Source organism: Camelus dromedarius, chromosome 3 (genome assembly GCF_036321535.1).
Source record: "Camelus dromedarius isolate mCamDro1 chromosome 3, mCamDro1.pat, whole genome shotgun sequence".
Classification (NCBI taxonomy): domain Eukaryota; kingdom Metazoa; phylum Chordata; class Mammalia; order Artiodactyla; family Camelidae; genus Camelus; species Camelus dromedarius.
Window position 1 is genome coordinate 8289155 of NC_087438.1, and position 21494 is coordinate 8310648.

General features: G+C 39.3%; 1 protein-coding gene across 4 annotated transcripts in view; it reads right to left on the bottom strand.

Moving 5' to 3' along the window:
• CTNND2 (catenin delta 2) overlaps nucleotides 1-21494 on the bottom strand; it is an 886119-nt gene that overhangs the window by 566128 nt on the left and 298497 nt on the right. For all 4 annotated transcript variants that reach the window (XM_064479567.1, XM_064479565.1, XM_064479566.1 and 1 more), the window contains one exon: nucleotides 7585-7697. In XM_064479567.1, the coding sequence (XP_064335637.1) occupies nucleotides 7585-7598 (14 nt within the window). In that variant the 5' untranslated portion in view covers nucleotides 7599-7697. The remainder of the gene's footprint in view (nucleotides 1-7584; nucleotides 7698-21494) is intronic.

Consider the following 21494-nt stretch of genomic DNA (forward strand, 5'->3'; position numbering starts at 1 on the left):
CCACTATGTGAGGACACGGCACAAAGACCAGGAGCCAAGAAGCAGGTTCTCACCAACCACTGAATTTGTTTGGGCCTCGACCATGGACATCCCAGCCTCCAGAAATGTGAGAAAACTTTATGTTGTCTATAAGCCACCCAGTCTATGGCATTCTTTTATAGCAGCCCAAACAAACTGAGATGTGATAAATAGTATTTTAGATGTAAGTATTAGTAATTATAATTTGTCCATCGGCAGTTTGCAAGAGAATACTAAACAGTTACTCTGGACGCATTTAAAAGCAAGGATATCATATACTATTAACACTCTTTACCTCATTTGTGTAAGAATAAAATCAGAAACATAGATGAAGAATTTCAAAATAGCTATAATCATTGGGGGGTGGGGAGGGAGAGGGAAGAAATAGAAAATCAGTCCAAAAATGTTTGTATCCTTAGGGTGAAAAAGGACCGGAGACATTCAGATGGTAATTTACAACCTAATTCAAGACACCATTTAAGACTGAATAACAGCATTATAGCAAGGTATTTTAAATATGTACTTGGGGAGTAAAGATACCTGGGTTCAAAAGTCAATGTCTGGTATGATATCGTTAAATGTGGAATCTAAAAAATATGACAAATTAGTGAATATAACATTAAAGAAGCAGACTCAAAGATACAGAGAACAAACTAGTGGTTACTAGTGGTGGGGGCAATATAGAGGTGGGACAGTGGGTGTAAGTGTTGGGTGTAAGACAGATTCAAGGATATGTTATATAACACAGCAAATACAACCAATATTTTTTTAATAACTGTGAATGGAAATTTTAAAAATTAAAAAAAATTTTAAAAATTCAATCAAAAAAAAATCAATGCTGGATACTGGGAAAGTGAATTTCTCGTTCTGAATCTCAGTGTTCTCATCTACAAAATGAAATACCAGTAAGATTTACTAACTCACTGGGTTAACTGGGGGTGAATGGCATGATCTGTATAAACCAATTAATACTGTGCTCAGCCTATGAAAACTGCTCCATAAACACTACCATTATTACTGTGAAAACTATCGCTGTTATTACTACTATTACCACTATTATCACCATCTTAAGATCAGAGTGAAAGTATGAGACTAGATCAGCCACAGTTCCACACCACAGAGTACATCAAACCAACAGGCCCTGGATTCCAGGGTACGATTTTAACACGGAAACTAACTAGAATGAACACTGAAATGTAATATTCTGATCGGGCAAGATCAGACTAATATGTAACATTTGCTATGTAATATATATTATATATATAAATAATAGATTCTGGAATGTATAGAGATGAAAATATGTATAGATTAGTAAGACTGATGATTTTGCTAAAAAATAGCAATGAGAAAAGAAGAGCGATGCTGTATACTTATTCATCATTTATCCAGTCAGCACTGACTGAACAGTTACCGTGGGCTGGCCGCTGCTGTGTCATATACTCCGAGGCTCTGCCCTTGGGGAATGGCTTAGAGACCAGGGGACAAAACCGAGGAGACACAGTAGGTATTGTCTACTGGCTGAGAAACTCATGAAGCCTCAGTGTAGGGGAGGAAGAGGCAGCAGCTTTAGTCCAGGTTTTTAAAATAAAAACTACACTAATGAAAAAATTAGGTTCTTAAAAATTAAAAGTTATTCTAAAGCTATCTTTTTTGCCTTTTAATGACAAATGCATATTCACTGGTGGTAAGGATCTAGAATCTTATGACTTTGAGTGATTTTTACCTTTGGCCAAACGACTGTTTAGGAATGTGCGTATGTGTAGAAATATCTATCCACATAATTTTTAAAACTTTATTTTAAAAAATTTAAGTAAGTATTTAATATGCCTGGTTTCCAAATTAAAATATTTTGGCAAAATTCTTCCTTCTTTATTTAAAAAGAATAAATGTAACTGTCTACTTATTTCAGTATCATATCTTGAAGGATAATGAAAAATGCACACTATGTCTTACTTTGGGAAACAATTATATTCGTGTATGACTTATTTCCTTAAGAAAATTCACTGATTATGCTGACTTACACTGTATTTAAATAAATACATTTCATTCTGACAAAAAGTACCTAACCACTTACGTTTCTTCACTACTAATTTAACCAGGTCAGCATTTTCTCAAAAATAAGCCGGACTTCTTCATAGGTATGGAAAAGATTTTCAAACCCTTTTTATAGAACTGTTGGCATCTGGGCTCACAGAAGTTAGTTAATAAAGAGAATGACCTTTGATAACATTTATAACATTAATTCCTTTTGTATTCCACTCTCTAAAATATGGCAGGCTTTTGAGGAAACTTGTTTGGAAGAAATTCAATAGTTCATCTGGTGGAAAGAAAAGAGCATCTTTTTCTGTGGAGCAAGCAATTCTACATATATATTGCATTTTGTCTTTTTAAATATGTAGATAAGTCCAATCAGAGACTTGGGTATCTATATCATAAAAAAGGCAAAGCTAAAGATGACCCCTTTCATTGTCCTTACTCTATAGTAAGTATCGACCCCGCTCCAAATCCAGATCCCTCTATTTCTTAGAATCAAAGTTACAGATTATTTTAATATGTGAATCCAAATGAATGCATTTAAGATGTATGAAAAATAAAATTGGCTACAGACATTAAACTCTTGAATGGAATACAGATGGTCACAGAGTAAAATTTATTTCCTCTAAAAACTTTTCAGCTTGTTATAATATATATCAAATACAACCAGTTGAAAAGCACTGCATTCACTTTCCATTACTGCAGAACTAATTACCACCAACCGAGTAGTTTAGAACAACATAGTTTTTTTTTAGCTAACAGTTTTCTAAGTTTTGTCAAGTTCAGGCGTGGCACACTTGGGTTCTCTGTTCAGGGTCCTACAAGGTTACTGTCATTGTTTCTGCTGGGCTACTCTCCTTTCCGGAGGTTCCGGGGAATAAAGTGCTCCCAAGTTCACTCGAACTATTTGTGAGCTGAATTAAACTCCCTTTGGTCCTAAGACAGAGGTCCTTGCTGGCTGTCAGCTGGGGATTGCTCTCAGTATCTAGAAGCTATATGCATTGCTAGCCACATCTTTAGCTTCATCTTTAAGCCACCAAAGAAGAATTTATCATGTATCGAATCTCTCTAGCTTTGAATCTTTGACTTCCTTTGTCTCTGAGCTTTAGACCATTGTCATAAATCATCATCGTCATCATCATCATCATCATCATCATCATCGTCATCATCGTCATCATCATCATCGTCATCATCGTCATCATCATCATCATCGTCATCATCATCATCATCATCATCATCATCGTCATCATCATCATCATCATCATCGTCATCATCATCATCATCATCAGTCTTCCAAGAGTCAGGTCTCCTTTAGGAAGAGTTCATAAGATAGGTCCAGCAGTTATTTGAATCCAATTTCTCTCTCATTATATTCCTGTTGCCCATGAAGATCAAAGGATGTAAGTAGACATCTATTTTGTTGTCTTTAACTTTCAGTAGCACCTGAGAAAATCCCCAATGTCCTTTGACTGAAGGTTAAAACATCCTGTGGCAAGGAACTTCTAGAAGGGTCAGTAGAGCCCCATCCCCAAAACTCTGTTAAGTTCTAAGGACTCCCTAGGAAGGCAGGACACCTGGACCAATTTGAACAGATCAAGAAGACATTCAGAAGAATGTGAGCCCTGAGCGGGGCAGCTGGATCCATAAGGGGAGGTGACCAGAAGAAAGGGGTAGGATAGTCTAGACGGAAGGGGTCACATGCCCATGACCACGTGAGACAGGAAAGAGTAGCGTACTGATGGAATTGCAGAAGAGGGAATGGGTCCTTCACAGACACGGTTCTGATTTACGTGATATGCAGCTGAAGCCCACACAGGTGGAGGATGGGTTTGGGCAGAATGTAGGCAAATAGATGAGTCAGGATGCTGTTTGAGGGGTCTGTGGAGAATATGACAAGGGCATGGGCACAGGCAGGTCCTGTGGGACTTACAAGAGCCTGGTCTGGGAGAGGACCGGGTAACTCACAGGGCTGCCAGACCGAGACCTCCTTGACAGGTCTTCGCCTGAGGAACGGATGTGACCCAATTAGTAGCACCTGGCCAGAGGGTGGACGTGGGCTATCAGCAAGAGGGGTGTGGCCATGACCTAAATAAGGGGCCTCTTCTACACAAATAATCTTCCTGACTCAGGCCTGGTTGGTTCTGAGGAATCAGGGGGAAGGTATGGGACCAAACTCTCTAGTTGTAGGAGGGAGAAGGACCCAAGAGCTTGGAAAGGTTTGACCTGAAATCAGTGCGGACAGTCAAGACAGGAAGGTGAGAAGGCACACAGTGAAAGTGTAGCTGCAGTAAGAAGCACCAATAATTCTATCCTAGAGGACTGACATTAACATTTAGACAGCCACTAATTGATCTGAATTCTGCAAGCTACGATAATGAATTTGGATGCTTAGAAAAGTCTATGGAGGGTTTAAGAGATCACAATGTTGCTATTTGCAGCTACTTTTCCCCTAGACACATGGACGCAGAAGCTGATATGCTACAATAATAGATATCTCCAGATTCTCCCTTCTCCAAATTCTCAGCATCCTCTCTTATGATTTGATTGACTATGATAAATCTGGCTGTTACAAATGCATACTAGTAATATCTTTTTATTAACTTTAAACTGTCAATGTAACTCCAGGAAACAGGAGCAATTTCCTAATGCCAATAAAGGCAGAGGAAAACCAAATTACATCTATTAGTCATTTTTATCATTTATATAAAAAAAACTGAAAAATATTTTATTTTGTTTCATGTCCTCTAAGAAACTCTCTCACCTCTCCTTAAGAAGTACGAAACGACATCTAAATCATCACTCTTTATCTGTTCTCCTTTTTCGAAAATTGTTTACATTTCTATTTTTTCTTTTAATTTTTAAATACCCCCTTTTCATGTGCTAACTAGGTTAGTCTATCACCCTTGATACAGACTTGAATTTCCAAACGTGCATTTCTGAAGCTGAGCAAACAACTAGGTTATGACAAAAAAAGAACAGTGGAAGTTATGTATCAGGACTTTCTCCGGTGAAATATCAGTAAATTGCTTGTATTATTCAAATGCAGATTCATACATTCAATACTTTTGAAATACAAAGTAATGAAGCCTGATGCAAGACATATTACACAGCCACATGGCAAAGGGAAATAGACAGTCATCATCACTCAGCACTATATTTAATATATATTTAATACAGAATTATGGATTATGTATCATGGGCTGTGAGCTAGGAATACAAGATATAGTGTAAATAATCAGAAGTTGCCATGGGATAATTTTTCTGTCTAATTTGGTAGTTCACAGATGTGTTCTATTCATGAAACATTGAACCTAAGAAAAGAAATCAACTCAAATTTTAAGAATTCCAAAGGTAATCTCATAGATGCAACATCTAAATGCAGCCAGACCTAGTGACAACTATACTGGTCTCTGACTTTCAGGAATCACAGAGTCTCTCTCCATTGGACTGCCCTCTGTCACCACAGAGTCCTCCATCAGCACCCAATCCACATGGCCACCATCTCCTAGCACCCACCATTGGATGTCACAGATTTGGGGCATTTATTTCACATTCCCAAGAGTACAAAACTAATTTCTTGCAGGCCAGTCACTGGATGAATCAGCCTTGGGTTAGATATCCATCTCTGATCCAATCAGAAGTTGGGAACTGAGGCACAGGATACAGAATGGTCCCCTAGACGTGCTGTTACCAAGAGCCGGAGGTGGGTGAAACAAAACAAAAGATGTAGAGTATGCAAAAGTATCACCCAGAAAGATTAGGACTATGAATTGAAAACGTAATCTGACCAACAGGGAAACAATGGGTTTCAAAGCGAAATACTGTAGTTGTAAATTCAACAGTGTTTATGGACCTAAAAAACCTTACAGACTTAGCTTCTTAGGTGATGTTCACCATTAAAAAAAGCTCTTCAAATATGAACAACCACATGTACAAAATCGAATACACACTTATAAATATTATTTTCTCTATACATTAGTCTCATCACCTTCAACCAGAACCTTCTGATAACAATTTCAAGTAGACGTAATTCATTTTGCCTTTTTCTTGTCCATCCTGCTCTGGTTAATTTGGGTGTTCACACAAGCCTATGATGCATTTAAGAGATCACAACGTACCTATTTGCAACTATGTATAGCCTGGGTACTTGGATGCAGAAGCAGATACGCTTTTGCATACCTAAAATAAGGCTTTACAATTGAAAATGCTATTCCATCCAAGAAATTTAGACTCACAAGAGGCGCATGATTCCCATTTAAAGATTATCACCATTGGACGATGAAAAGAACCATGTTAAAAGATGAATGGCAGGTGGCTCCACTAGAAACATTCCAACTACAAATTAATCCTACAGTGATAAAATATCTTACAGCAATGGATACAAGGATTTTTTAATTATTTTGTGGCAGCAGCTGGTTAACAGAGTACCAAACTCATGTCCCCACTTCCTGGGCAGAGTGACTACAGACCTCAAGACTAGGAATCCCTGCCCCACTTCCATCTATGGGAGGACATATGACTACAGTTCACCAATGGACTATGGCTGCAGTGATGTAATTGATGCTGCAATTGATGATGCAATTGATGATGAGGCCATAGGGGATGGCAGGGCTCTCAAGAGAGAAGCTGGGTCATTAATTACTGCATGGAAGGGCAGCAGGGAAGCAGCCCCCTGACCAGCATCCACCTCTTCTACCTGTTGCATGAATGAGAAACAAACCGCTCTAGTGTCAAGCCACTATAACATGGGAGTTTATTTGCCACAGCAATCATTGTTCCTTGAAAATGCACAATGTCAAACACATTACAGAACAAAATGACAGGAAATTCCAATGCATCTTTGAGAAATAAAAATTGTCTCATAGAGCTTTAGGTTTCTTTCACACTCACACTCATACTCACACACACTTATATTTTTACAAATGAAAACATGGTCTTCAGGCAGATAACTTATTGTTTGGTCAAGTGACTAAGTTTTGTTTTTAAATACTTCATAATCTCAAATCAAGCCTTAACTGAATAATCATTCTACGAATGGATTTGAAATGTCTTCACACACAGAAACTGCACGTGTGGCTGATATTTGAGGAGGGAGCAATTTTATAATGTAGCATCAGATATTAGCAAACAATGCAAGTAAATGTCAAAACGTCAAACTCTTTCATTTCCAGAACCTGCAACTCTGGATCATTTAGAAAAAAGAACCAAACTGAGAGACTGTGACATGGCATCTCCTCATCTCCAGGAAGCTGACTAAATGCAACGCTTCCATTTTGTGTAAAATTATGCATAATTTGTATTCAGGGCAGGCATACATTTTGTGAAAGGCGTCTCCAGTACAAATCAGGCCATTTTAGACACCTTCTGAACATCTTAAATCAGGTCGGTTACAGTTCCTTCCCAACATCTGACTGAATGTTCCAGCTCCACTGCCAGGTTTGTCAGGAGAAGATAAACAGCACCATTTACTTCCACTGCACGAGGAACCCCAGCCCGAGAAAGCCCAGCCCCGAGGAGCAGTGTGCCCAGTACCTGACGCTGCTCATGCTGCCGGTCTCCGATCCGAGCTTGCATCGCTCCAGCTGGCTGGCGACGATCTGGCGTTCTGCCTCCAGCTCTCGGGTCAGCCTTTCAAACTGTAATTCCTGAAACAAAAACACCAACAAGATTAATTCTCCCAGCTATACGGAAAGCGGAATTCAGACCAAAAAGACAGGATGGTCCAGGGGAAAAACAGGATTTCTCAAGACTTCAGATTTGAGAAGCAGAGTTTACTGATGTGAACTCAAAGACGGCTGAGACGTTCAGACAGACCTGAGTTCTCATCATAGTCCTGGGACCTGATAAGTTATTCAGTCTTTCTAAGGATCAGTTTCAGTATCTGCAAAATGGGTTTACAATACTCATTAGGTTGAGGTGAGGATTAAATGAGACACCAAGAAGAATAAGCCTGTGTTATGTTTGGCAAATGGCCAGCACTCAACAGAGATCAGTATTCCTGTCACCAAAAGGGAAAGGCTTAGTAAACTATGTTTATGTGACTTGGAGCATGTGTTTAGTCGCTACTGGCCATCTAGCTGCTTTTATACACTAAATTGGTATTTAAATTATTTATATATTGTAGCTTGAAGCAAATAATACTTTAAACCCACATTTTTCATACTTTAAATTCCAGCAGAACAAGGACACTGATTCCATACAGTCTAATTACAAAGAGAATAACCACGATATTTCATTTGTCACTTAAAAAACAGCCAACTGGACCAACGAAGAATTCTTCTACAAAGCTACTGAAAATCCACTGTTAAAGGATTAACTTTAATAAAAAATAAGATTCAATTAGTATGTCGAGGACCTTAGCTGTTCCAACTACAGGGACTTCTGTATTATTTTTTAATCTTTACATTTTATTTTTCTATACACTTAAGTTTTTTTAAACAGACATAATTATAGTAAATCATGTATTTTAACTAAAAAATTAAGAAAAAGTTTTTTACAATATCACAGCTAACTTCTTTTAAAAATGAATGATTTGCACAGTTGTGTTTTGGAGATGGGAAGACCTCTAAGAATGCTGTAAAAAATAGGGTAGGGGGTAATTTGGGAGACATAGTTGATACACAGCACTGTATAAAGTTTAAGGTGCACAGCAGAATGATTTGACGTACGTACATCACAAAATAATTATTACATCACAGGGATATGTCTTCCCAGAAAAGATGAGTTTATTTTATTTGCTACCCTGTGATGTTCTAGGGTGAGACCTTTAAAAAGTAGTGGCAGCCTCTGCATTTGTGAAAAACACCCTTGCTCTTTTCCAAAGGGCAGATTTTTATGTTGACGTTATTTCAGGGATCTCAGTAAGGGACACTGTACAAATGAGAGCTCAGCTTTTCCCTTTATGGTGAAACATATTGTTGAAGCTTAAGTTTTTCTTCTTCTCTATGAAGGGCAGCAAAGATTATTTGGAAGCAATGAATACTAAGACCTCTGCTGACTGCATCTTGTGTATCTAACCTCCTCTTCTTCTCCCTGAAAGTTCTGCTGCTTTGCTGCGGGAGTTCCTTTCCATAAACACATGCAAGTTCTAGAAGATGTTCTTTTCCAGCCTTTATAATACACAGGCATGCCTCAGAGACACTGCAGGCTTGGTTCCAGACCACCATAACACGGGCATCATCACAGAGAAGTGAGATCCACAAGGTTTTGTTTTCCCAGTTCATACAAAAGTTATGTTTACACTAGACTGTAGTCTGTTAAGTGTTCAATAACCTTATGTCTAAAAAAAGTACATATCTTAATTTATAAATCTTCATTGCTAAAATATTAACCATCATCTGAGCCTTCACCAAGTCATAATCTTTTTGCAATAGTTAACGTCAAAGATCACTGATTACAGATCACCTTAACAAATATAATAATAGGAAAAAGTCTGAAATATTGTTAGAATTACCAAAATATGACACAGAGACATGAAGTGAGTAAGTGATGTTGGAAAAATGGCGCCAATAGACTTGCTCAATGCACAGTTACCCCAGACCTTCAATTTGTAAAAAATGCAGTATCTGTGAAGCACCATAAAACAAGGTATGTCGGTATATTTTATCTCAAATATGTCTGAGTAACAGGAAACCAGCTCATACCTTTGAGTTGATAATGCCTTAAAAACATTAATAGTTACAGATTATACAGAACTCCTCATAGGTAAGTAGAAATTCATTGTTTGTATTATCCGAATTAGTTTAATTTGCTGCATGTTTGCATATGTTACCAGCAGTCCAGTATGGAGAGACGGTGAAGCCATCAGAGTCAGGACACAAGAACCTTCTTGGGCTCCTGCTAGGACAGACGCTGCCCTGGGGTGCGCTTGCTGAAGGCTCTGGCTTCACATTTTCTTCACATCAGTTTTACAGAGCCTTCTGAATGCTCTACGCCAGGTCTCTGGAATTATGGCATTTCCCAGCTTGGCTGAGGGGTGCAAACACATATTCTTGGCCCTGGTGTGAGCACCAGATACTGTTTCCTCCCATCCTTCCAGAGAGATCTTTCACTGCTCCCTGGCAGTCTCCTTATATACACGGGCTGCTCAGTTCTCTGCTGAACAGTCGAAGGGGACCCTCTGCAGCTCTCAAGGGTTCTCCTTCTGAGCAGCAATCACCTTTCTTCTTTTTTGCCCTGCAGATTCCAGCCTCCTTTACCTCCCAGACTCTCAGCGCTGTCTCCATCTCGGGGAGTGCTCTGGGCTCTGCCTGGGTCCTCCCTTCTCCACTGTGCTGGGGAGACTCTCTCAGGGCAGTAAGCTGGGGCAGCTGTAGGGCTCACCGCACCTGCTTTGTATCTCGTTAGAATCACTGTCCTTCATCGCCTGAAGTTCTTTTGTTGTCGTCGTTCTTGCTGTTTTTTGTTTGTTTTGTGGTGGAGGAAAGTGCAGCATTTATTGTAAAGGCACCAGTCCAAGGGGGACGGGTGGCTTGTGCTCTGAAACCCCCAACTCCCAGGGGGTTTCAGCAAGGCATTTTTGAAGACCAGGAGAGGGAGGGCAGCGTGTCGCTGGGTATGTGATCAGCTTGTGCACAGTTCTCTGACTGGTTGATGGTGAGGTCACAGGGCAGTTAACACGACCAATCCTTAGGCGCCAGTAGGTCTGGGGGCTCATGATCATCAAGGAGTTAATTTCTTCCATTCAGCAGTGGTTTTAGCATCTGTAAAACAGCTCGGGAAGTGTGCACCAGATCCTATGATCTGGGTACTTCAGAGAGGAGCTACAGCAGAGGATACGGGGAAGGGTCTGTCCTGGGAAAGCCCCACAGGGTCCTGCTCGGTTACATTTTCTGTAACTGGTCTGAGAAGGTTCCATGTGTGGGACTGCTTCCGCCAACCTGCACCATCATCAGCAACCGCATCAAGAAGAGGACTTGATCTTCCGGAATTCAGGTGTTTTTTGCTGCCACCTCGCATGTCTACAAAACTGCTATTTCCTATTTTTATATTTATTTTTTGTCACTGTTATTGTTTCAGGTGGGAAGGTATTTCTGGGCACCGTTCCTCTCTTAGCTGAAAGCTGAAAGGTTTGCAAGAATTAGCTATTTCTCCCCCACGCTAGATTTGTAAATACTTATTTTCCACTGTATTTAAAAATTCATACTAAATGTACTACTAAAGAGCGAAGTACTTAAGTTTTCATCTGTTTCCTTTAATTTTGTTCACTATTATAGTATCAAAAATAGAAGCTAATTTGGGTTACTTGTTTCTTTTGTTTGCACAATGAGTTTTTAATTGAATCAGCATTTCTTTATAAAGGAAGCTGAATCAATGTGTTTTTTAAAATGTCCATTCAATAAATGTTTACTTAGTCATCACATATATGACACAAGCAATTAATGAAGTGAATTTTCCCTCTGAGCTTTGCTAAGGAGTACACAGTAAATGTCAAGGCCTTCAAGGAGCAAGAATGTTTGTCCTTTGCATCTAATAACCTGTAGTTTATTAATAAAATAACACAAAACACAAGAATAAAGTTGGAGGCAGAAATATTTATTGAGCACATACTACTGAGTGTGTAATTACTAGGACAGCATGTAAGGAGGAAACAATCCTGCTGGGTTGTCATTGGTTTCTAGAACACTCCTGGCACACAGTAGGTGCTCAATAAATATCTATTAAATAAAAGCATCCACACTAAGTGCTTTACACATGTTGCCTTGCATAAACACCATAAAACTGCTATTTCTTCGGTTCTGTTTTTTTTTTCCCTTACTTCACAAAAATGTTAAGGTAATTACATTGAAAGGATTGGCCTTGGCCAGGGAAGAAACTCTTCCTTCAAAGTAGAAGAGAGAATGAGATCAAGGATGATGTTTTAGGCGATCTGGACATAAGGATGGAAATGCTGAAGGAACTAATATTGGATAGACTAAATATTCCCAGTACTGTCAATTTTTTTGCTCCAGAGCCCACTGCAATCCATTAATGTAGAGACATCTGATGTCAGTGCAAACTATGAAGTTCATTAACATTCATATTAAGACTCATCATTTAAATAATTTTTACTTGTACGAACTCTAAAGATGAGGTTCTGAAATGCCTTAGTGCACTGTCACTCTTATTACAGTCATTTTTACCTTACTCCAACCCAAGGGCCTAGGACTCACAGGGAGGGCTGTTTTTGCCGCAGCTCATCACTGGGGTCGGGAACTCAAAGGACCTAAGCTGGTCTTATGCTTGGAATTGAAACTGACCTTAGAATTGGGAACTAGAGAAGCTGCAGCTGAGAGTATTCCAAAGGGAGACACTTAAACTGTGGTTTGAGTAGAGAGATAACCTTGCCCATTTCTCACTTTGATGTTTGCAGGGAGAACAGACCTCTCAGGACTGAATAATTCCTGGGCATCTTAGAGACTTTGGGATGAAAGGGCATTCAAGGAAGGGATGTTGCTAATAAGGCCAGCTGGGTACCCAAGAAATCAGTCAGAAAAATAAAACAATGTAGATGCATTTAGTGAAATTTGTAGTACTGGTTGTAGGTGAATATGTGCTATTAAATTAATTCAGTGAAGGTGAGACTATAAAGAGAGATGAGAAGAAGAGTGAAGAAATATCTTTGAAGGTTATCTGGATTGGAGGATAGAAAGAACAAGAGAAGCCAGCAAGATAAATACAAGAATGATCATGAGGCAGAAGACCACTACTATAGCTTCCCCTGGACAGTTTCAGTGAAGTGATTATACAAATTACTGATGATATAAAAAGTGATATAACACCAAAAATACAGGAAACACAAGGAAAGACAGACAAGTAGGACTACATCAGACTAAAAAGCTTCCTTTCCTTTCAGCAAAGGAAACAGCGAACAGAGTGAAAAGGAACCTATGGAGTGGAAGAAAATATTTAAAGGGGTTAATTTCTAAAACAGATATGGAACTCGTATAACTCAAAAGTGAAAAAACAAAAAGAAATCAATTAAAAGTGGTAAAGTACTTGAATAGACATTTCTCCAAAGAAGGCATATAAATGGCCAGCAAGTATATAAAAAAGGTGCTCAATACCACTAATTATCAAGAAAATGCAAAACCAAACTGCAACCTGGTCTCACCTAAATACCTCTTAGGGTGGTTATTATTAAAAGAGCAAAAGATAGCAAGTATTAGCGAGGATGTGGAGAAATTGTACACTGCTGACGGAAATGTAAAATGGTGCAGCCACTATGTAAACCAGTATGGAGGTTCCTCAAAAAGTTAAAAATAGAACTACCATATGACCTGGTAATCCCACGCCTGGGTATGCATCCAGAAGAACTGAAGTCAGGATCTAGAGGAGGTATCTACACTCCCATGTTCACTGCAGCATAATTCACAATAGCCAAGATATGTACAAAATTAAACAACTGGATAAAGAACCTATGGCATACACCATGAAATATGACTCAGCCTTAGAAAAGGAAAAAACTGAACTATTTGCGACAACACGGATGGACCTGGAAGACGCTATGCTAAGTGAAATAAGTCAGTCACCGTAAGACAAAAATTGCAATTCTGCTTATTTAAGGGTATCTAAAATTGTCAAACCTCTAGAAGCAGAAAATAGAACGGCGGTTGCCAGGGGCTAGGGAGTTGTAGTTCAAGGGTATAAAATTTCATTTAATTACTTGATGAACAAGTCTTGAGATCTGCTATGTAACACAGTGCCTGTATTTACCAATAGTGCTGTACATGTGAATTTTTCTTAGGAGGGTATATTTCATATTAAGTTTTCCTATCACCAAAGGGAAAAAAAAAGAGGCAAAGGGACACAAGGAAACTTTTGGAGCAGATGGATATGCTTGTATGTATATTACTTTGATTGTGGTGATAGAATCCTGAGTGTATGTATGTGTCCAGACTCATCAAATTGTATACATTAAATATAGGCAGGGTTGGGGTTTTTTTTTTTGTACAACAATTATACTAAATAAAATTGTTCAAAAAAACCAAAAAGAACACAAAAATATGATTTAGAAACTGTCCAGAGAAATTGGGATTCCATAAGAATAGCGGGTGGTTTAGAGAGGGCATCCTATGGTAAAGTTTTAAGAAAAAGCAAGTAGTGTCAGAGAACCTAACCCTCCATACTTGGTGGCAATTACCTTGTTTAGAGATCATAGAAATGTATAGAAGTAGTGGATGGATGATACCAAAATTCATTAAACGTTACTAAGAGTCAGATGTAAATGATTTTCACCCCTAGAATAGCACATTGTTGAGTCACATAATATATTAGGATTATTATAAGAAAAATTATCATATAGTTTGATAACATTTTCTTAAAGAGTCTAAATTAATAATTAATTTGGCTTAATTAAGTGGAATTTATTAAACGTTTTTAAGTAGATTAAAAACATCTAAAGTCCCTCGAGGGGGCTTAGCTCACTCAGTATGAAAACTGAAATCAAAAAAACATGTACTCATAGCTTCATTAATTCCTTCAATAAATATTTTATTTAACCTTGTGGCACAGCATACATGCTAGGTTTGAGAAAGTGGGAAAATTTAGATTGAACAGAGAATTAAGTAAAACTAGATTTGCCATGATTTTACTCATATGAGAAGGTGGAAAAGAGACTGAAGTGGAGAATGGAGAGGATGGATGAGATGCTGGACGGTGTGAGATAAAGACGTTTCCTACCACGTAGATCTGATCACAGGAACCCCAGGACTTAAGATTCAAAGTGCACAAGCCAGCCGGCCAAATTGGGAAGGGGGACCCGAAACATATCCCGAGACGGGCTGTGTGGACAGTACGTGCTCGGACATCGAGGTTGCTCCCCTCCGGTGGGAGAAAAGAACACTGAGCATGTCAGCACCCACCCAGGCACAAAACCGCGGGCCTGTGCTAAGCCCTCGCGTTTGATAATGGAACGCTGGTGAGCACGAGGGTGAGGCGCAGAAAGGGGCGTGGGATCGGATAGGAGGAATCACCGCAGTGGCGGCTCCAGGGTTCCCTTCAATGAGCCCTTGAGGAAAACTTGCTCCGCCTGTTGAGTCAAGTTAGGTGAGAAAGGAAAACCTATTAATGAGCAACAGAGGGTGCTGGTCCTGTTCAAGGTGCTAGTCCTGTGAGAGCACTGAAAGGCTGAAATCTGACAGTTCAAGATTCAGTCAACATTCCTGCTGCAGCCTCTATTTCTTCAATTTGGGTCCATACCTAGTTTTATTTTGAGCAAATTCCTGGGTCAGTAATAAAGACAGCAACCATTCTCCAGGCGCGGGGACGGTATGGGGCCATTTTGTTAACGACTCAGCCTCCTTGGGGACCGATGCTCTGCCTGTGTGTGTGCTATTTCTCTGCCTGCTGTGGGCTTCGTCTGATGGTCCCTTGGCCTGTCTAATGAGCCCCTCACTCAGCAGATACCTCTGCTTTCCCCTGACCTCTTCCATCCTCCCCGTCTAAGACTGTCCATGGCCTAATATCTCCCTGTCTCCTGCTGGAGTCTCAGCACATTGCCCATTTCATCCAGAGGCTCACTACAGCCTCCATATTTCACTTCCCCTATATCCTGCCCATCTTGTCCGCAGATGAGATCTAGTTTTTAGAAGCAACAATGTCACAGAAATAGAACAAATCATAATAAAATTTATATGGAACCACAAAAGGCCTAGAATTGCCAAAGCATTACTGAAGAAAAAGAAAGAGGCTGGAGAATAACTCTCCTGGACTTCAGACAATACTATAGAGCTGGTATTGGTACAAAATAAGATATGGTATTGGTACAAAAACAGACATATAGACCAATGGAACAAAATAGAGAGCCCAGAAATGAACCCACAAACTTTCAGTCAACTAATCTTCAACAAAGGAAGCGAGAACTTACAATGGAATAAAGACAGTCTCTTAACCAAACTGTGTTGGGAAAACTGGACAGCAGCATGTAAATCAGTGAAGCTAGAGCACTCCCTTACACCATACACAAAAATAAACTCAAAATGGATCAAAGACTTAAACATAAGACAAGATACAATAAATCTCCTAGAAGAAAATATAGGCAAAACTTTATCTCACATACATCTCAAAAATGTTCTCCTAGGGCAGTCTACCCAAGCAATAGAAATAAAAGCAAGAATAAACAAATGGAACCTAATGAAACTTACAAGCTTCTGGACAGCAAAGGAAACCATAAGTAAAACAAAACGACAACCTACAGAATGGGAGAAAATTTTTGCAAACGATGAAACCAACAAAGGCTTGATCTCCAGAATATATAAGCAGCTCATACGACATAAGAAAAAAAATAAACAACCCAATCCAAAAATGGGCAGAAGACCTAAACAAGCAATTCTCCAAGGAAGAAATACAAATGATCAATAGCACATGAAAAAATGTTCAACCACTATCAAAGAAATGCAAATCAAAACTACAATGAGGCATCACCTCACACCAGTCAGAATGGTCATCATTCAAAAGTCCACAAATGACAAATGCTGGAGAGGCTGTGGAGAAAAGGGAACCCTCTTACACTGCTGGTGGGAATGTAGTTTGGTGCAGCCACTGTGGAAAACAGTATGGAGATTCCTCAAAAGGCTAGGAACAGACTTACCATATGACCCAGGAATCCCGCTTGTGGGCATATATCCAGAAGGAACCTTACTTCAAAAAGACACTTGCACCCAAAGGTTCATAGAAGCACTATTTACAATAGCCAAGACATGAAAATAGTCTATGTCCATCAGCAGATGACTGGATAAAGAAGAAGTGGTATATTTATACAATGGAATACTATTCAGCCATGAAAACCAACAACATAACGCCATTTGTAGCAACATGGATGTTCCTGGAGAATGGATTCTAAGTGAAGTAAGCCAAAAAGAGAAAGAAAACTACCATATGAGATCGCTCATATGTGGAATCTAAAACAAACAAACAAAAGAACATAAATACAAAACAGAAACAGACTCGTAGACATAGAATACAAACTTGTGGTTGCCAAGGGGGCATGGGGTGGGAAGGGATAGACTGGGATTTCAAAACTGTAGAATAGATAAACAAGATTATACTGTATAGCACAGGGAAGTATCTACAAGATCTTGTGGTAGCTCACAGCGAAAAACAAATGTGACAATGAATATATGTATGTTCATGTATAACTGAAAAATTGTGCTCTGCACTGGAATTTGACACAACATTTTAAAACGACTATAACTCAATAAAAAATGTAAAAAAAAAAAGCACCAATGTCAACACAATCACATTCGTTCTATGTAAAAGGAGACAATGGAAGATCACTGCTATTTCTCTTCAGGCTCTAAGAGTCAATGATTTTAGGGAATCTGACTTAGTGGCTCTGCTTGCAACAGTGGAGCAAAATGAATGTTCAAGTGTTTTGAAATACCATTTTAGAAAGTGATTTATTGTCATTGCCGTTGTATAAATGTTGTCCTCAGATGTTCCTCTACCTGGGAGAGGATCAGAGTCCAGGACTTGTTCTCTGTCCTCTGGTTTGAATCTCTGCAGGAAAGATGAGAGACTAGTTTTGCACCGTGGAGATGAGTTTTTGCTACCTGATTCTTTTATCTCTGCATCCATCAAGGATTTGTACTATCAAGGGAACCTGGGTGACCTTTCTTCTCGCATCACTTTTAATTCCCATTTCACATGAATGAGTTGACTTCATAGCCACACACTCTTGGCGATGTTAATTTCATCCCACTGAGACAGGTGCGAAGCCAAATCTGAAGGGAAGGTGGCACGGGTGACAGGGTAATAATAGGACGCCTATAGCAAAGCGTCCGACAAATCTGGGAAGAACAAGCCATGATGTGGAGACGGAATGGAACAAATCAATGTCAACTGTAAAGCTATGTAAACCTCATCGACAAGTCAAAAACTATGGCAAAGAGCTGTCTGTGAAAGTTTACAAAACTGACAGATTAATGTTTTAAACAACCACGATGTCAGCCTGGTCACCTAGCAAGACAGCAGATGACAGGAATCAGCGCCCCGAAGCAGAATCATAGGCACCTTTCCAGAATAACTGCAGTGAAATAAAACAAAACACCTCTTTCTGACCAACTCCTTCAATCTGTAGGATTCCATGTGCTTTGTTCTAGCCAAATCCCTTGATATCCAAATAAAACATGTTGATCAGAGTTTACTTAATTCAACTAAATGGCAGGACTCCACGAAATAAAGAAGGCCATGTTTCTTGGTAGTTTAAGATGATGTTAGAATCCATTAGGTTTGATGCAAAATTTAGTGATACTACTATATTGGTGACTCTTACCTATAATCTCTAGAAGTTTTTTTAATGCCTGGTACATAACCCAGAGGGACTGAATAAAAATGTATAGGTAATGGGGCCCTGATGTGTATTTTGAAAATTTTCTACTAGTGATTTTTATGCCCATACCTACTTTGGAATAAATTTTCCTTATGACATAGCCCATAATAATGGCAGTCAATATTTTAAATATTTACTTACCCTGTATCATACTCCACTAAATGCTTTACATGCATTAACTTTTTTTGTTTTCACATTGACCCAATAAGGAAGGCGTTTTATTTTCGAAGACATCTCAAATTTAAAAATGTTAACTAACTGCCTCAAAGATTAGCTGGGACTAGAAGTTTATCTCAGACTAACTGCTCAGAACCCCACCTCAAAACTCTTGAGTATTTATTCACATTGTTTTAATAGAGGCTGCAGAACCAGGACCAGCAAAACAATAACACAAATTCCCTTAATGAGGAATGACTACAGTTGACTTATTTTAGTTTTTCTTGCCTTCCTAGATATAAAATATTGGAATTATTATGTCCAACCACAGGAAGAACTGTACTCATTGTACTGTTGAAGTTTACACCACAACTGACATATTACCTTCTAAATAAAGGCCTTTAACTTTTAAGGGGGCCACTGCCAAGTTCAGATATACCCAGAGGAGGCAAAGAGAATGTTGAGGAGTTTTGCACCAGTTTCCTTGTCTGTATCACACCATAATGGAGAAACCAGCCTTCCAATGTTTAAAGGATGAAAGAGGAAGTACCAGAACCCCAGGCTTAGCCAAGGGCAATGACTTGCAGTCCCTCAAATGAATGTTGAACGTGCTCACTCTGTGCCCACTGCTCCGAATATCCACTTCCTCTCCCCCCATCTTCTCCTCTTTATAAGTCTAGGGACAATGTCTTTGCTTTTCAATTTTATGGTACTGAATTGCAGCATCAACTTATTTAATTACTACCTGTTCTGTAAGAGTACATTCCTGCCCTCACCCTCACTCCTTACACAAGAGAAAAAAAATGACCACGACTTTCACAGCGCCAACAGTGCTTTACTGGATTCACTTAACTACATGCTTGTCTCCTTAGAACATACATGTCTTGTTGGCAGGGACCATTCCTTTGCGTTATCATCTTCTCATCTAGCCTAGAGTGTACTCAGTGCACGATAAATGGATGGATGGCTGACTTAACGTACACCCCCAATAATGTTTGGGTCAATATAAGAAAATATGCCACAGTGCATACGCACAGAGCAAACTTACTAACGTATCTGATAAAATGCAGAACATGAGATTACGTTACTTTCGTGGCACTTCCAATCCAAGATTTCTATCATCTTTTTTGTGAATTTCTCTCTCTCTCTCTCATTGTATGTCTTTTGTATAACTTGAATTATAGGATAAGAATTGTAAGAATAATTCTATTCAGAACAGAAATGCTTGAGGGACAAAAGGCCAATATTTATCCTTTCTCACTCAATGCTCTTTGCTGAAATTTAAACAGCTAAATATTGATACCAGTGGAATAATTATATATGTTCTCATTTCTAAAGAACATCAGTATTTTACTTGACCTACTGTTAGCACTTCACTTTGTTGCCTTTCCGTCCTTCCCTAAACACACTCTTCTTATGGTTTTCAATACGCCCCTCAGCTGCTTTCTTCCCACCTCTCTGACTGCCCTGATTCTCAGGTTATCTCTTACTCCCTTCAGCAAGCATTCTCCCTGGAATGCATTTAAATTTCTATTCTCTTACACTTTCTCTGAATCATCTCATCCATTCTCACAGCTTCAATAACCAAATAATGGTGTATCTCCGACTGTCTATTGACATTCATTCTGGAAAACCCAGAGGCTCATGTCCAAAACTGAAACCACAGCCAGTCTGCAAACCTGCTGTTACTCTTTTGTTTTCCTATTTCAGTAAATGGCACCATCCTTTACCCAAGCTGCCTAACCTCCACACTTGGGTATCATTCTGGACTTTGTCCTCTTCAAATATACATAACAAATCATTAAGTACCAGTGTGACTTGTGATTTATAATAAAAAATATAACTTTGGACTTCATCCCTATTTCTGTCACAGAGTTCCTAAAACCTTAGAATTTTCCAAGTGATGAGTGTGACAAAGGAGTCTTGTTATGTTAATGAGGTGACTTTTAGACCACATCTAAGGATGGGGGCTGGTTGTCAAGGGAACCAACAATGTAATTAAAAGGTTGCTATTTTCAGTTCCAGGCCCTTGACCTCTGGGAAGGGAAGGGGGCTGGTGATTGAGTTCAATTGCCAATGGCCAATGATTCAATCAACCATGCCTATGTAATAAAGCCGTCATAAAAACCCACAAGGATGTGGTTCAGAGATTTCCTGGGTTGGAGAACATGTGGAGATTTGGGGAGAGCAGCCCACTCTGGAGAGCCCTGGGCCCTTTCCTCATACTTTGCTCTATGCCTGTCTTCCATTTGGCTGTTTCTGAATTATACCCTTTTACAATAAACTCTCTGAGTTCTATGAGCCCCTCTAGCCAACTAATTGAATCCATGAAGAAGGTTGTTGGAACATCCACTCTACAGATGGTGAGTTGATCAGAAGAACAAGTGACAGCTTGGACTTTCCAGTGGCATCTAAAGTGTGCTGGGTACAGGGCGGGGGGGGGGAGGGAGTGTGAATCTCACAGGATTGAACCCTTAACCTGTGGAATCTGATGCCTATTTTCAAGTACATAGTGTCAGAACTGAGTTGAATTGTAGGGTACCCAGCAGGTACCCAAGAATTGCTTGGTAGGGGACAAAACCCATGCTGAAACTGACAGCAGAGTCATCAGCACCAATTCCATCTCTCTAATCTGCCGACTATCCCCACTGACACCACTCTAACCCTGGCCACCGGTATCTCTTGCCCAGACACCTAAACTCATTATCCTAATTAGTGTGTCTGTCTCTTGTTCATACCTGCTTTCAATCTGTTCTCCACATTACAGCTAAAAATTATCTTTAAAAATTTAACAAATATGATTCTCTTATTCATCTACTTTGAACCTTTCAATGACTCCTCATTTCCTAAGGATAAAAATGGATACTTCTTAAGATTTAACCCTCCAATGGCTGAACACTTTATAACAGTAAAGGAAATACTCTTTACCGCAAGCATCATGACGTCTCTCTTAAGTCTAGATATTAATTTGATGCAT